This window comes from Empidonax traillii, unplaced genomic scaffold (genome assembly GCF_003031625.1).
Source record: "Empidonax traillii isolate 1590-97213 ecotype Southwest subspecies unplaced genomic scaffold, ASM303162v1 scaffold305:size1471525, whole genome shotgun sequence".
NCBI lineage: Eukaryota > Metazoa > Chordata > Aves > Passeriformes > Tyrannidae > Empidonax > Empidonax traillii.
The window spans coordinates 1297911-1312510 of NW_020955498.1; the positions used below are offsets into that span (position 1 = coordinate 1297911).

Consider the following 14600-nt stretch of genomic DNA (forward strand, 5'->3'; position numbering starts at 1 on the left):
TTATTTTGCCATGTATTGACTTGGTTTTAGAAAGTCTTTTCCATGCAAGAATGTAACATCACAAAGCAAAGCTGAAGAAAAAAAGTCCCAGAGGTCAGTAAATGTGTTTGCCTCCAGCAGTCTCATACCTGATTTTCTAACCTAGAGTTACAAGTATATAATTTATATTTCCCTAACATCACATTATCATAATCCTTTCCTGCTGCATGTCCAGTCCTGTGATTTTTTGCATTGCAATCATTTAAATCATGAGAGTAGAACCACAAGATCACCCTCCATCATAAGTGTCAAGTTAAAATAAGTGGCCATGAATAAGGGCTTGCATCAGGTAGCAAAGTCCAATTACAGAAAGAAACTCTTGTCTTTTTAAATTAAAAAAGGCATACGCAATCAACTAAAGTATTGTGAGAAAAAAATTGGAAACTTTATGTGAAATTTCATTTAGCCCATTCAAAAGCAAAGGGCAGAATAATATTGAAGTGTGATTTTGTGTGGCTGCCCAGCCTGAAATACCTCTGATTCAGTTTGCAGAGATACTGAGGACCCAAAGTGTTCCCTGAGCCTCTACAAGGCACTAAGCATTCCTAAGGATCCAGTGCACCTAAAGCTGCACAGGACATGAGAAATCCCTGGCTATCTTAAGGCTTTCCTGCTTCATTGCAAGGTTGTAGACTCCATAGCAAACAAACCCAGGAACCTCACTTTTTTTCATTGCTTCTTGTCTCTGAAGTCTGTGTTGCCAACCCACCAAAACCCACAGGCTTTGGGCCCAAAAAGATGCAAGAGATCACTTCTGATGGACATATAGTGATCTCCAAGGCAAGGGCAAATACTTGACCTTCAGAATTAAGAGAATGAAGAATGTAACACTTGCCAAGATCCGTTCTGTTCTACATCAGTACAGAAGTCCTCAGTAACTTCAGTGCAGATAGCCTCAGTGAAATTAACAGCTACTCTCAGTTTTCAATTGATAGAAGCCACAAGCCACTTGCAGAATCTAGTCTTAACATTTTTGTTTGGAGACCTCAGGTGATTATTTCAGCCTCTTTACAAAAGAGGACATTTAAATTTTCTAGCTTATTTTATTCTCATGCTGCTCACAGGACTACTGATTCTGCATAATTCAAAATAGCAAACAATAAAATTAGAACTGAGATGCTGAGTGGAGGAAGAGTTTTGTAAGCACCTCTTTGGTGCTAAGAAGTGAAGATGATTGCTGCTTTCAGACAAGGAGGAAAAGGAAAGAAGTGGTTTGTGGGACCAAAAAGAAGAATGTGAAAAACAAATGTTACATCATATTTAAGACTTTTGCAGTCCTTTATGAGAATAGGAAGGGAGGTAGGTAAGAGGGAAGATGGGAAGGGAAAGCCATAAAATGGGGGTTTATTCTGTACTTCTCTTGCCGATGTAGACAAAAAGATAAAATTTTTCTTTAGCCTCCACTCCCCTATTTTGTTCTCAAACCTCACCACTGAGAATTATCCAAGTTATATACTTTCTAGCTAGAATTGATATGTTCATGTTAAAAAAAAAAAAAAAAAAAAAAAAAAAAAAAAGAAAGAAAGACAGTTCCAGACAAAGGCCAACTCTGTGGAGGCAGTTCATTAGAAAATAGGCCAAGAGCCCTAATTCATATCTAACAACCCAACAAACACTGGAGCCTCTGCTGATGTTGCCAACCCAAGGCTTTTACTCAGCTGATAAAAGGTTACTAAACAGGCTTATTTCCACTTCTGCGAAACAGAAATAGAAAAATAAGGAGAGAAAACTCAAATCCACATGTTGCCTCTGATGCCCATATCCCACAGGAAGTAAAGCAAATGAAAACACAACAAAATTATTTTTAGAAAATCATTCTCATGCTATCGATGAGGCCATGAAGCAGGACAGTTTTGAGTAAGGCCAATTTCCTGCTATTCCATCTCTGTCTTTTGGCTTTAGGTCAGGGTGTCTCCAGGGTCTTTTGAACTGCATTTTATTTTGAGAAAGTTTGCTTTTCCCGGAAGAATCACAAGGGGAGATACAATAGCAAATCCCATCTGCCATGCACAGATTTCTCAAAGTGCCTGGACAGTTTAACCTTTTCTTTGCCTGTGTCCATGTAGGAGGAAGAGAGATGCAGAAGGAGAAAAATTTAGATTTCTAACCTACTCATCCCTGGGTTTCTGCTAAAAGGAAGAACTTAATTTCTGCTTCATGTATCCCCTGCTTTTAGGAGGCAGGAAGGATCCTTTTAAATAAAATATTCGCTACTAATTTGTTTACCTTCATTGAATTGCCCAATATAGCCATAAGGCAAATATTTCCTTAAAAAGAAAAATAAAAACCAAACTCTGGTCCAGCTTATAAAAAGGGAAAAAAGAAAAAGAAAAAAAGAATATTTTCACCTAACTGAAAAAAAACCCCACTTTTCTAGAGAAGCATTAATTTCAAGGTTTGCCTTGAAATCAAGAGAGAAGCTCTTTCAGGAGTTGTCAACTGGATTGTGCTTCATTCTGCTACACAGAGTCTAATTAAAAACAGGTGAGTAACTGGAAATAGGTTACTAAAGTAAAGGTTGAGATCTGAGCAAAAAAATTAGAGAACACAAAATCTGGGTTGTCATTTTTGGCCTCTATGCAGATATTAGAAATAAATGAGTAAGGAAACCCACAGCAAAGTGAAAAAAAGACTCTTGTCTCTACTGAGGGAGCAAGGCTATTGAAATCTGCTTTCTGTACTTCATTTTGTTACTGCAACAAGATGGGGGTAGTTGTTAGAAACCGTATACCTAAACCCAATGAACGCCTGAGTCTCTGCTGATTTTTCCAATCCAATTCCTCTACTCAGCTGCTACAAGGCTATTAAGCAGAGACCCAGAGATGGCCCCCTGCTCTGCTATAACACAAGCAAGCTCAGTTCTTACTTGAAACTTACCCAAAAGCATTCTCAGTAGATTTAAGTTTTGGGGCAGTGGGTTCACGTTCTCCATTCTGTGTCTTTTGTTCAGGAACACCCTTCTTATGATCCCAGACACTTTTCATTTCCTCTTTGGGTGCTTTTCCTTTATCTTTGTCATCTTTTATCTGTTCGGGAGATACCATAAATCACAGAACAAAACACAAGAAACAAACAACAAAAAAGAAGTCACAATGAGGCATTCTAATTAACAGCAGAGAAACAGATTTCTTAGTATTAATGGGAACTCTCTTCAAAATGTTTATGTGCTTTATGGCAGAAGTAGTCTGTAAAGCTATTAACTGTGATCAACCATCGCTCTCCTGGGTGATCAAAGTATCTTGAATAACATTCTGTGGAAGTGTTTGTTGAAGCCATGGGACTATGAAGCCATGGGACTATGCTACCACACTAATTTATTCTGCATCTGCATCCCAACTCTCTCCCCTCTCGCTGCAACACCACTCACCTGTTTAAGATTCTGGGTTGCAAACTCTTTGGGACTAAGCTTGTGCATATATTTTCAGTACGAGGTTTAGGGCATTGGTGCAATATAAATAACACATAACTCCACTGATTGTCAAGCTTGCTTGACAAAGTTCAAACTCTTTTTGGTGTCATACCAAGTCTTCAATATTGCAAGACTAATGGCCAAAACACAAAATTCTCTTTGTATAAGACTAAAACTTACTCTAACAAAAAGCACAATCCTACCAGGAGCTAGTCATGCATAGTGTTTCAGACACAAATATTTCATCCTATGGAGGAGCAAACGCTGCAGAAAATGCTAGAGTAAAAATTGTCTTTATCCTTCCAAAGCTTTGTCCTAGAATTCTTAATAGTAAGCAAGTAATCCTTTAGTGCATGGATTTCATTCTCCAGAATTCCTTCAGAGTTATGAGCTTGAAGTATTTATCAACACCTCAGATGACCAGATACCAGCATGTTGAGTCATGGTTAGATGCTGATAAGAGGAGAAAGTGGACTGATTTCTTTATTCTCAGGTAGAAAGATTCTCACTCAGCTAGTTAAAACTACCAACCAAAATCGACTTTCAACAGCAGCAGATGAAACATGTACCTCCAAAACATTTATTTGCTTTCCCCAGCTCTACTATTTTGGCAGAATATTCTAGTTGGCAAGCAAGAAATACCTCCTGGGAAGAATTCAAATGGAGACCTTTAGAACATAAATACTTCTGTCCTTTAGGAGCCTGGCCTGTTGCCATCCCTGTTGCTAACTAGAAAGAAAAAGAATTTCTATAACAATTCTGTCTGCAACACAACTGCTTTTATGGTGTCCTAAGCTGCACCTTGAAATAAAAAACTAATATACACCCTCACCCTCAAATCAAATGAAATTTCTGTCCTTTCTCATTGAAGAATGACTTCTGGAGGTGTAGTATCTTTATCAACAAAGGATGAGCTCAAAGTCTTCCTCCTAAGGCAATTATTTAGGCTGTTGCTGAGTGAATTCCCAAAGTCAGTCTCTGACTTAACCTGAGGCCAGTTTGCTTGCTCACAGAAACAGATAATAAATACCACGGTGGCACACACTGTAAGTGAGTATGGGATGGTTAAACTACTCAAGCAAATTTGCCACTAGTGGGGGAGGCTGGACACAACTCACAGAGGCATTTGCTCTGTCCTGGGAGCAGGCAGCAGCAGTGCAGGCTTTTCCCACCCTCTCCTGCCAACAGGCTTTAGCCATGACCTGGCAGAAGCACACTGACAGACAGGAGGGAAGTTCAGCTTCCATGACCCTGCATTCTTTGGCCATGATGCTGTAACTGCTACAAGTGAGACCTTTATTACCAGCAGCCTCAAGGAATGATTTACTGTTTTCTAGGAGCTGAGACAACCAGGGCTATTCACTGATCCTAATGAATGCCAGCAGACAGTAACATCTTTTGGGTGTTCCCAAATTTGGGTAAGACTGTAGCTAATGATCACGATCACAGAAAAAGAAAAAAAAAAAATCTCTGTTGCCTGTTAGCAGTCTTCTAACCCTTCAGTCCCAGTCAGCGTGATACTGAAACTGGTTGTGTTGATTGTTGTAGAATTTCTCATGCCAGGATGTCTGTGTTGGGATTTTGAGAGCATAGGATTTCCTTGGCTGAGATTTTCATCAAGATCTCTCTAAGTCTTATTAAAAAGCCAACACTTCCAGCTGCCTGATGTATTCAGGTCCACTGGGGAGGGTCATATCTCTTAGATCTTAATTGAAATCCCTGAGAAAACTAATATTAAAACAATATAGTTTGAAAATTAGTGGGTTAGGAAATACTATTTCAGAAGCCAGTAGGATTTATGATAATGTGTCTGCATTTGAGAAAAACATTAACACAGCTTGGCCTCTTTATTCAAAAAGATGGTAAAACAGGATATTACAGAAAAATTTCACAGCTTTTGGGTCCAATCCTTCTCCTATTAATTTTAATGCCAAAATAGAGATTGATTAGAAGAAGAAACTGTTGCATCCTATTCCAAAAGCAGGCAACAGAAGAAGTTCTTTCCCTTGTCTCACTGCTTCCCTAAATTACAGACTAATTCAGATTCTGCTGAATTCAGTAAAAATTACTACACTGTATTACTTATTACACTGACTCCACTTGGAGCAGACATGATGTTACCTGAATTGAAACAGTTCACATGCTCTCACAAATCTTGATATTAATATAGAATATGACCAAGGGCATGTTTAGTGAATTTTCAGCTTTATGTATTTATATTTTAATCTTTCTCTACACTGCTTCTTTTCAATTAGAGTTTTATGCTACTATTTGAGAGCTGAGATTTCTAAATCTGAGTTTGAACACCTTCAGACTGTGGCAAATCTGTTACTGAAGTTGGGGTCATCTGCCAAATTTGATTCCTTATTTCACCTCAGTTACTTGGTGAGTTAAAAGCTGTGGGCATCTGGGTCTAAGGTTTCCATGTAGAGCCAACTACTATACCCAGATACCATGGGAAAAGCAACTGTTGCAGCACAAGCTGGAAGCAGGAAATACCAGGAGTCTCACATCATGAGAAAGATTTTTCTTATGAACTTTTCAGGTCACTTTTAAGAAGCAAAAATTGTGCAGCAGTGCAGAAAATGAGACAAATTTTGCTTGCCATTTGATCAAAACCTGAATTTTGAGGGTCAGGTTTTGATCACATTAAGACAGAACATGTGCTTGTGTTGCATGAATGCAAAAGAAAAATCTGACTATGTAGATAGACTGTGTTGCTTCAGGATCTTATTCACTGCTGTCCTCTCAACTGCATGTATGCTCAGAAATAGATCTCATTGGATTTGTATGTCCTTGAAAGGGGGAATGGAATGGAAATGGGAGACTGATCTTGCCTCGGTTTGGAGTCCAATTTTGTCAATTTTTCTTCACAAGCCATGAAGCAACAACCAAGATTTTCAAAACACTTTGAATGCTCAGTATGATAGATACACTTGCAAAAGATTTACCTTCCACTGGATGGCTATTCAGCATTGCACTAAAAATTGGATTCTATTACATCATCTCAGCTTCAGCATCCAAAGATGGAAACATTAATATCACAAGTAATTTTTAGAAGTCTTACCAATTTCCTGGAATAATCTAGCCAGTGGGTAGGGTTTAAAAGCATGATGAGAGCTCCAGTGAGAGTTGACCGAGCTCCACATAAACACAAGAAGGACAACTGTGTCTCAATTCCTCTCCAAAATCAAAGTCTGTGTTGAGTTACAGGCTCTGTTTTACATTTACTTGCGATATTCAAAGACATAAGTGAATATTGGAAGCTGATTCTGTCTTTTGAACTCCTAATGTAATCCATTTCTTATTTTTTTTGCACAGCTCTTACCTCTAAATTGGATTAATTTAAAGTGATTGTCTACTTTTTCTAGTGCACTAATCTGAAGGTCTCATTTAACACTTCCCCTTACTAGAGTAATTTATTCTAGTATTGCTAATCTCTCTCCTGATCCATTAGGAACCTTTCTTCTAACCATCTTCATCACTTCATTTGTCTTTTCCATCTCACATGAAACTTATTCAAAGTATACCTTGGATAATCAAGCCAGGCAATTGGACATAAAATCTTATAACATGACTTGCCTTCATCACTCTCTGAGAGTGAGCTAAGCATCTACAGCATGTTCTGAATTGATCCACCATCTAAGGACGGGAGCTGACCCTCCTCAGCTTCAGTGCTCCCATGCAACTGGGTGAACAGCAAACTGCCTGTTACTACACCTTTGTGGTGGGCCTCCCTTTAAACCCAAGTGGGTCCAAGCCTCTAAGGCTCTGACCAGTCTCAATGTCTAATTAGAATTGGAGGGTAGTTTGAAACCTGCTGCAATGAACTAAAAGCACAGCTGCTACACAGCACTGAAGATGGCTCCCTGTGTCCAGTTGCAACCTGAAGAGTAAATGGTCCCCAAATCTTATTTACTTACCATACAGTAAAACATCATGGCACCAGCTCCTGTGTTTACAGTAGGAATGCAATGCAGTAAATTTTGTAGATTTTCTCTTTAAAACAAAAGAAGAATCTTGGGTGTGTTGTTTATATAACAGGGTATTGCAGTTTTGGAGGAAGTCATCAGTTAAGGCAGGCGGCCAAAGGCCTAGATGATTATTATTATATTATTATTGTAAGAGTAGATTTCATTCACAGGGAAAAAGTTCACAGTAAAGTGAGAAGAAACCAAGGAAGGATGATTAGTGGATACTGTTCTGAAAAATTTATCTCTAGGGTGCAAACCATCCTTGTATAATTGACCAAACTGAGTTTCCTGCAGTATTTGTTTTAAGACAAACATAAATTGGTTCCAAAGCCCCCAAAGAAAAACATATTTAAGCATTTACTTAATTTTAAACACTTAAGTAGTTTCATCCCTATTTATTTTAGCAGAATTACACACATTCTTGAAGTGAAGCACCTGCTTAAGTACTTTGCTGAAGAAGAAACTTTCAGTTATAGCTGTCCTACTTGTTTTCTTATCTCAAGTTTCCCTCCCACATTTAAATCAATGGTTTATGAGTTACCTGATCTTTTCTGGAGGTAGGTTGGAGCTTCTCTTCTGGTAACTTTGCCTTTTTAGCTTCCACTCTAACCTCCTTTTCTTCCTCCTTTGTTTTTGGGTTTTCAATAATAACTTTTTTAATGCAAAAACGTCACATATGTTTGCACTTCCGTTTCTCCACTGTGTTCACGTACCAATCCTGGGTGCAGCCACAGCTCCATCATATGCTGCTGTGCCCACATCTCTGTGTGCCACTGTGTGCTCCCTCCCTCTCCAAATTCTCCACCCTTTCAACCCTCCCCCCTTCACCCTCTCCCGTTTCCCACCCCTGGGCCTTGCTCCCTTGCGTGGTATCATGCTCACATGTCTCAGCAGAGATACCTCTTTTGTGATCGCACTTAACACACAACATTCCTCCAGGTGCTCATAATATTCTGTACCAAGCTGTGTTTGCCTCCACCTCATGTGTGTTACTGCATTAGGCAGTTTATAGCAGCTGAGAAAAAAAGGTAGCAAAAAAACATGCAGGGGTCTGAGCATGCAAGGTTTTCTTTGAGTGATAGAGTGAGGTCAGGCATGTTGTGCACTGAATTATTGCTAAGCAGAAAGAGCTTTATTTTTAAAAAGAGAGAGTGAGAGCATAAGTATTAGTCATTTCAATGCAGGAATAGATCTGTGAGGAAATTCCAAATCAATCTTTTTCTTTCTTGCATTACATTTCTCACAAACAACAGGTGTCTTAGTTTGGTGCAAAATGTTTACTGTACCTGTTTTCTTACTGCTTGGGGTTTTTCCTCTTGCACTTTCATCTCTTTTACCTGCTTATCCTCTATTTTCTGTTCTTCCATCTTTTGTTTTTCCTTTAATTTCTCTGCTTCTAATCTGGCCCTTTCCTCAGCTGCCCTCTTCTCTTCTTCTGCCTTAGCCCTCTCCTCAGCTGCCCTCTTCTCTTCTTCTGCCTTAGCCCTCTCCTCAGCTGCCCTCTTCTCTTCTTCTGCTTTAGCCCTCTCCTCAGCTGCCCTCTTCTCTTCTTCTGCTTTAGCCCTCTCCTCAGCTGCCCTCTTTTCTTCTTCTGCTTTAGCCCTCTCCTCAGCTGCCCTCTTCTCTTCTTCTGCTTTCTGTTTTTCCTCAGCTGCCCTTTTTTCTTCCTCTGCTTTTAACCTCTCCCTTTCTTCTGCTTCCTTCCTTTCTTCCTCAGCCTTGTCCTCATCCCTAGGCTTCTCTTTTTCTAGTGTGTCAGTTAGACTTGGTGTCCCTTCTGGCACAGCATTTGTATCATTCTCTGCTTTGTGTTCCTCTGCATTTGTAGCTAGACTTTTTGTTTCTACTTCTTCTTTATCTGTGGATTTTTCTGCTGTCATGTCTATCTGATTTTCCTCTATGGGGACCTCCATTTTTTTCTCCTCCTGTACCTCCTCCTTGTCTTTTTCTTCTTTCTTTTGCTCTTCCCCATCTTGCCTCCAGTTGTTCCTTTGATATGATTTGGTAACTGTTTCCTCAATCTCATAGTGTCCTCGATGTGTTTCAGCCTTTTCCTCTTTCCCCAGGGTCTCATTTTCTTCCACATTGTTTACTTCTCTCCTGCTGGGCAGTGACAAGCTCCCATCTGTTATTGTGGGGTCAAATTCCTTTTGACGTTCCAGGGCTTCCTGGAGACGTTTTTGACGTCTCTCCTCCCGTCTTGCCAGTCTCTCCAACAACGCAGCTTCATCATCTGTAGAACGCTTGGTTTCCTCTCCTGCCACACTACATAAAAGTGACAGTTTTGCATTAAAAGAAGAAAAAAAAAAATCTTTCTAACAACATATACACTTCACTGTTTCTAGGAAAAAACGTTACTGTAACATCATTCCATGGTTTGAAGATACAACTTCAAACAGGCTATATACTTCAAAATTCAGCAAAATGGTTCCACGATTAATTTTGGCATTTCTACATCCATAGGAATGCAATGTTTCACAGTATCAGAGCCTGGAATGGTTCTCTTTCAAGACAGCTCCAAGAGCCGCTGAAGTTCTAAGGAGACTTACTGACTTTGGTCGGCACTGGAATGGTCCCTGACACTTGTAGAACTGCACTATGAACTGCCCTGAAAAATTCACGCTCCCTCTCTGCATCCTGCAGCAGAATACTTGGAAGACCTTAGCTTACTTTAGGTGCTTCCTTCAGCTTGACCTGTTATATGTGTCTTATGCATAGCCTTCACCCTAGGCAACATTTTTGAAGATCCTACACAAGCAAGATACTTCCTGAGTTCAGTGAGTTTCTCTAGCAAAAAGAAGTTATTCCGGTTCCACAACAGCATTCACAGACGCAGTCCATAAAGGGATAGTCCAGCAATTAATGTGCAGTGAGGTTGTGATAGTCTATAGAGGGACAATAAACTATTAGAAATCAGAGCACAGCACCTAATTTAAGATATGCTATTCAACAGCTGTACATATCAGGAATGGACTTCATTCTCAGTCCCTAGGGTTTTCTTGACTCCTTTAAAATTCAGCTGTTTAATACTCATGTGTGTAGATTTCTTTCCTCTTTCTAGTTTTTTTATTCTTTCCTGTAGTCTGTTGTGGAAAAAGACTATAATCTATCATCAGAAATGTTGCTGTTTTCCTATCTATATCCATTCTCTTTAATAGAATGCTACTTGTGCTCAGTATCTATCAGCTTGATATCCCAATGTCTATTTCTGGTTTCTTCTGTCAGTTGTGTTATGGCCACTGGAGATCTGGGTATAGTATTTGAGACTATGTGAAACTAAACAAGTGATGGACAGACAGGAAGGCCAGCTCTGGCCACTCAGCTTGTGACAAGTAGGCGATGATATGAGTGATATAGTTTAGTGGTTTAGGAGTTGTGCGGTAGTGCTGAGCTGACAGTTGCACTTGATGATCTTAAAGATCTCTTCCAACCTTGACGATTCTGATTCTAAATGTAACCTCATTCCATAAACTTTTCTGCTGTTTATAGCTATATGACACTGACAGTGCCAGATGAGTACTGTGGTCTACAGCTCACATCTACCACCTTGCAGGCACGTTTCAGCTGCAGCTTGAGGCCTGGGTGCCCGCCTATCCCATGCGCCTTGGCCCCACAATGTCATGATCTCTATTAGCAGAACAAAAGATGTGGTGGTTTGTGAGGCCAGATGCAGTCACACCTGAGAAAATCTGACAACCTCCATGAGCCCCAGCTGAATCACCCCATAGACAGCCTTGAGGACACACTGGATATGGGTTATGAGCATAGCCTGAAGCCCAGAGTCAGTAATGCTCCCACTTTACTGTGTAGACACAGCCAGGGGCAATCTTCACAATGTTAGATTCTTCTTCAGAATAAGGATGGACAAACCGGGTACTTAAATTTTTAGTACCAAAGCAGACCTTTTCAAAATACTTCTCTACTCTGAATGAAAATTACCACTGACTTGTCAGTAAACAACAGTAAATGCCATTTACCTATTTTGGGCATTAACTTCTGATTTCTCCGTTACTTCTGCTGATAGATCTCCTTCTTCCTTTTGCCGCAGCCTCTCCTGTCGAGCCCGTCGGCGACGTTCTCTGGCTGCTTCTTCGTCATCGTCGTCATTTCTCTGGTAGGACAGCCTGCAGTAGAGCATTAGGGATAGGGAAATGAAGTTGCTATAGCATATAGGACACAGAAAAATTACAAAAAAAAAGTTTTCCAGAGCACAGTAAGAATGGCTGCAGTGGCTGCTCCATATGCTGCTTAGAAAATATGTTGTGAAGTTTGAGATGCACAATTTCAAAAGTTGGTTTTCTTTCATTTTTCAAAAGTGAACTTGACAAAATAATCATAGTGAAGGTGGCAGCCATACCACACTGTCAGTTTGCTCCTACAAAACACCAAGACCATAAAACCCCAGCTCTGTAGCTGAGCAAGAATCCTGCTAGCTTACACCATGATCCTGCTGGAACGCTCACAGCAGCATTTGAGCAGACTATCATTCAGACCCACATAACTGAAACTAGACTTAGCCAAGCAGCTTTTCATTAGTCTCCCCCAAATGTCACATGCTGAAAATGGTGACAGTATTCTAAATTTTAAAGACTAGAAATCAGGGAGACACAAGCATGGCAACATCTCTCAGTGGTTGGTTCTAAGTGCCAAACATCTGATACCCACAAAATTTTTGTGAGCCCAGAGCCCTGTCAGACCAAATCATATAAGATTCCTGCCGTGATGAAAGCCTACAGCTGAGAATTCATTGTATTCATCTAACCCATCATATTTAGTTTAGTTTCATTCTACTTGAAAAGGAGAGCAAGACCTTGCAATCCTAATAATCCTGTGGCCCATTCAAATCTTTGCTGAAGTGCATTATTACTGTGTGAGATAAAGGGAGAGGCCTGCATTCCTCTTATCTTTTTCAGCAGGGAAAGTGAAATGGGAAGTTAACACGTGCCAGACCCAGTCAGAACACTAATTTACTTTGCTTCTAGTAGTGGTCTGATACGCCATGGTAAAGATGTCACCTTCTCACATAGCCACACATTCAAGTTAGCTGTACAGCCATGCACACAGAGAAAAAATAGAGTTCTGCATCAAGTAAAACCAAGCATTGCAAAGAATATTTTAACATTAAAAGCAACTAAAATATTTTGATTTAGCTATCAGTGAGATGCTTTGGGCCCAATCCTGTCCTCTAACCTTATTCTGATACTACTTTTCTCCTTTGCCGAAGATAAGGTGGAAGTATAGGTTCAGCAGGGATTCAATTACCCAAATTTTACGTTAAGATTTGAAAATGTAAAACATGGCTGAGGCACTTGCCAGACCTAGAAAAGGATTTTCATCCTAATTGCACCAAAGAATTTGATTTGCTACTTTCATGGTCTGTCTCAACAGCTTGCAACCTTTTCTTTACAGAAACAACTCCTCTCAAGAAGAGTGAAAACCACAAGCAGCATGGTCATGAAGGATCATGTGGGGACAAGGAAGAAAGGAAGCAGACAAAATAAAAGCACTAGAGGTGATGCAGGGAAGGTAAGGAAAAACATTTCTTGCCATTTGTAAACAATTTAAAGGAGGATCAACATCTAAGTCTAGAACAGAAATCATGTGAATACAATCAAAAATCAGTGGGGTCTTTAATTTGCAGAAAAGAGAGACTCTCTGGAATAAAACTGCATTAGCAAACTGATGACAGACAGACCATTCATTTACAAGATATTCTTGCTGCAGGAAGGCTATGATCTTTTTAGCTCTGAAGTCCAAATGTAAGGGCACAGGAAAGGGCATACTGCTCTGAGCCTGTGGCAGCTGGATAATGGCCATGACTGAGTCAGTTCCCAGTGCCTATGGCTCAGCATTTGTCTTTGCAGTGAGACCACGTGAGGATGAAGTAGTTTATCCCACTCTCGGTACACACACAGAACACTCTTACACAGCAAGGAGAACAGCTGCTATCAAAACCCCTTTAAAATACCTTTTTAAAAATCACCAGTTGCTCAGCAAACTAAAAAACAAAACAAAACAAAACCAGGAAAAAAAACCAAACAAAATAAAAACAAAACAAAACAAAAACCAAAAAAACCCACCACAAAACAAAACAAACAAACAAACAAAACAAACACACACACACACACACAAAAAAAAACCCCCACACACCAAAAAACACACCATCCTAGGCAAAAAATTCTCACAAAATGGTACCCGTTAAACAGATATGCATTTCCTGTCCTTGGACACGTACCACACAGATCATCTGTCAAGAAAACTGACAATCTCTCTCAATATGCTTTTAAGTATATCCACGGCCTTACTACAGCAAGTAGCGGTTTCCTACAGCGAGCAAGTACACTAGTTATGGGCTCCATCCATTAGAATCACCTTAAATACTCACCAGCATGGATGCATGCAACATGCACACTAATGTGGAAACAGTCATGTGAAAAACTAATTGCAATATTTTTAGAGATCTGTTTTATGTTTTATTCACAATTCTGTTAAAACTGCCTCCCAGGCTGTACTTTTACAGGCTGTTTTGCTTGCCTCTGAAATAAAGGTTTAATTAATGGGTTAATGACCAGACCATGGGTAAACCGACAGCAGGATCATCTATGAAATGATTCAGCATAGTTACCCCAACTGCCACTGACTTTCCATGAGAAATTCAGTCATAGGAAAGATGGTGCAAGTTAGGTAAATGCCATTTCTGCTCATGAAAAATACACTCTTCCGACTAGATTTTATCTCATCATTTACTCAGTCCTCATGCACTGAGTTTGTTCATCCTAACTGGACTAGCTCTCTTTTCCTTAGCTATCGACATAACCAACTGCTTCTCTGGTGCCTGGTGTCAAAATAATTTCACACAGAAAGTAAACCATGGGTTGACACATGAATTCATGCATCCTCCACTGGATGATCCTCACTCTCCCACTGTTACCACTCTCCCTAGCTACCCCTCACAACCAAAATCAATCTGGGAGTTCTTTGAAGCTTATATTTCACTTGCCTACATCTTTTGACATTCTTCAGAGTAAGAGAAATAATAAAAAATATGACCAAGATTTTAACTCTGTATATCAGATAGATGGAAATCTGATGATCCATGTTGGCCTGTGCTGTTTCTCCACTCTTGGAGAGCAGCCTTGCTGCCCAGCATAGACATACACACAGGGCAACTGAATTAA

General features: G+C 39.8%; 1 protein-coding gene across 9 annotated transcripts in view; it reads right to left on the bottom strand.

Moving 5' to 3' along the window:
- CALD1 (caldesmon 1) overlaps positions 1-14600 on the bottom strand; it is a 169754-nt gene that overhangs the window by 23472 nt on the left and 131682 nt on the right. For 7 of the 9 annotated variants that reach the window (XR_003572025.1, XM_027890977.1, XM_027890976.1 and 4 more), the window contains 4 exons: positions 11400-11546; positions 8709-9687; positions 7964-8047; positions 2917-3065 (listed from right to left, as the gene is read on the bottom strand). Coding sequence is in view for 8 of the 9 variants with exons in the window: in XM_027890977.1 (XP_027746778.1) it covers positions 2917-3065; positions 7964-8047; positions 8709-9687; positions 11400-11546 (1359 nt within the window). In the remaining variant the exon portion in view is untranslated. The remainder of the gene's footprint in view (positions 1-2916; positions 3066-7963; positions 8048-8708; positions 9688-11399; positions 11547-14600) is intronic. The other 2 variants (XM_027890981.1, XM_027890982.1) reach the window with 2 other exon arrangements.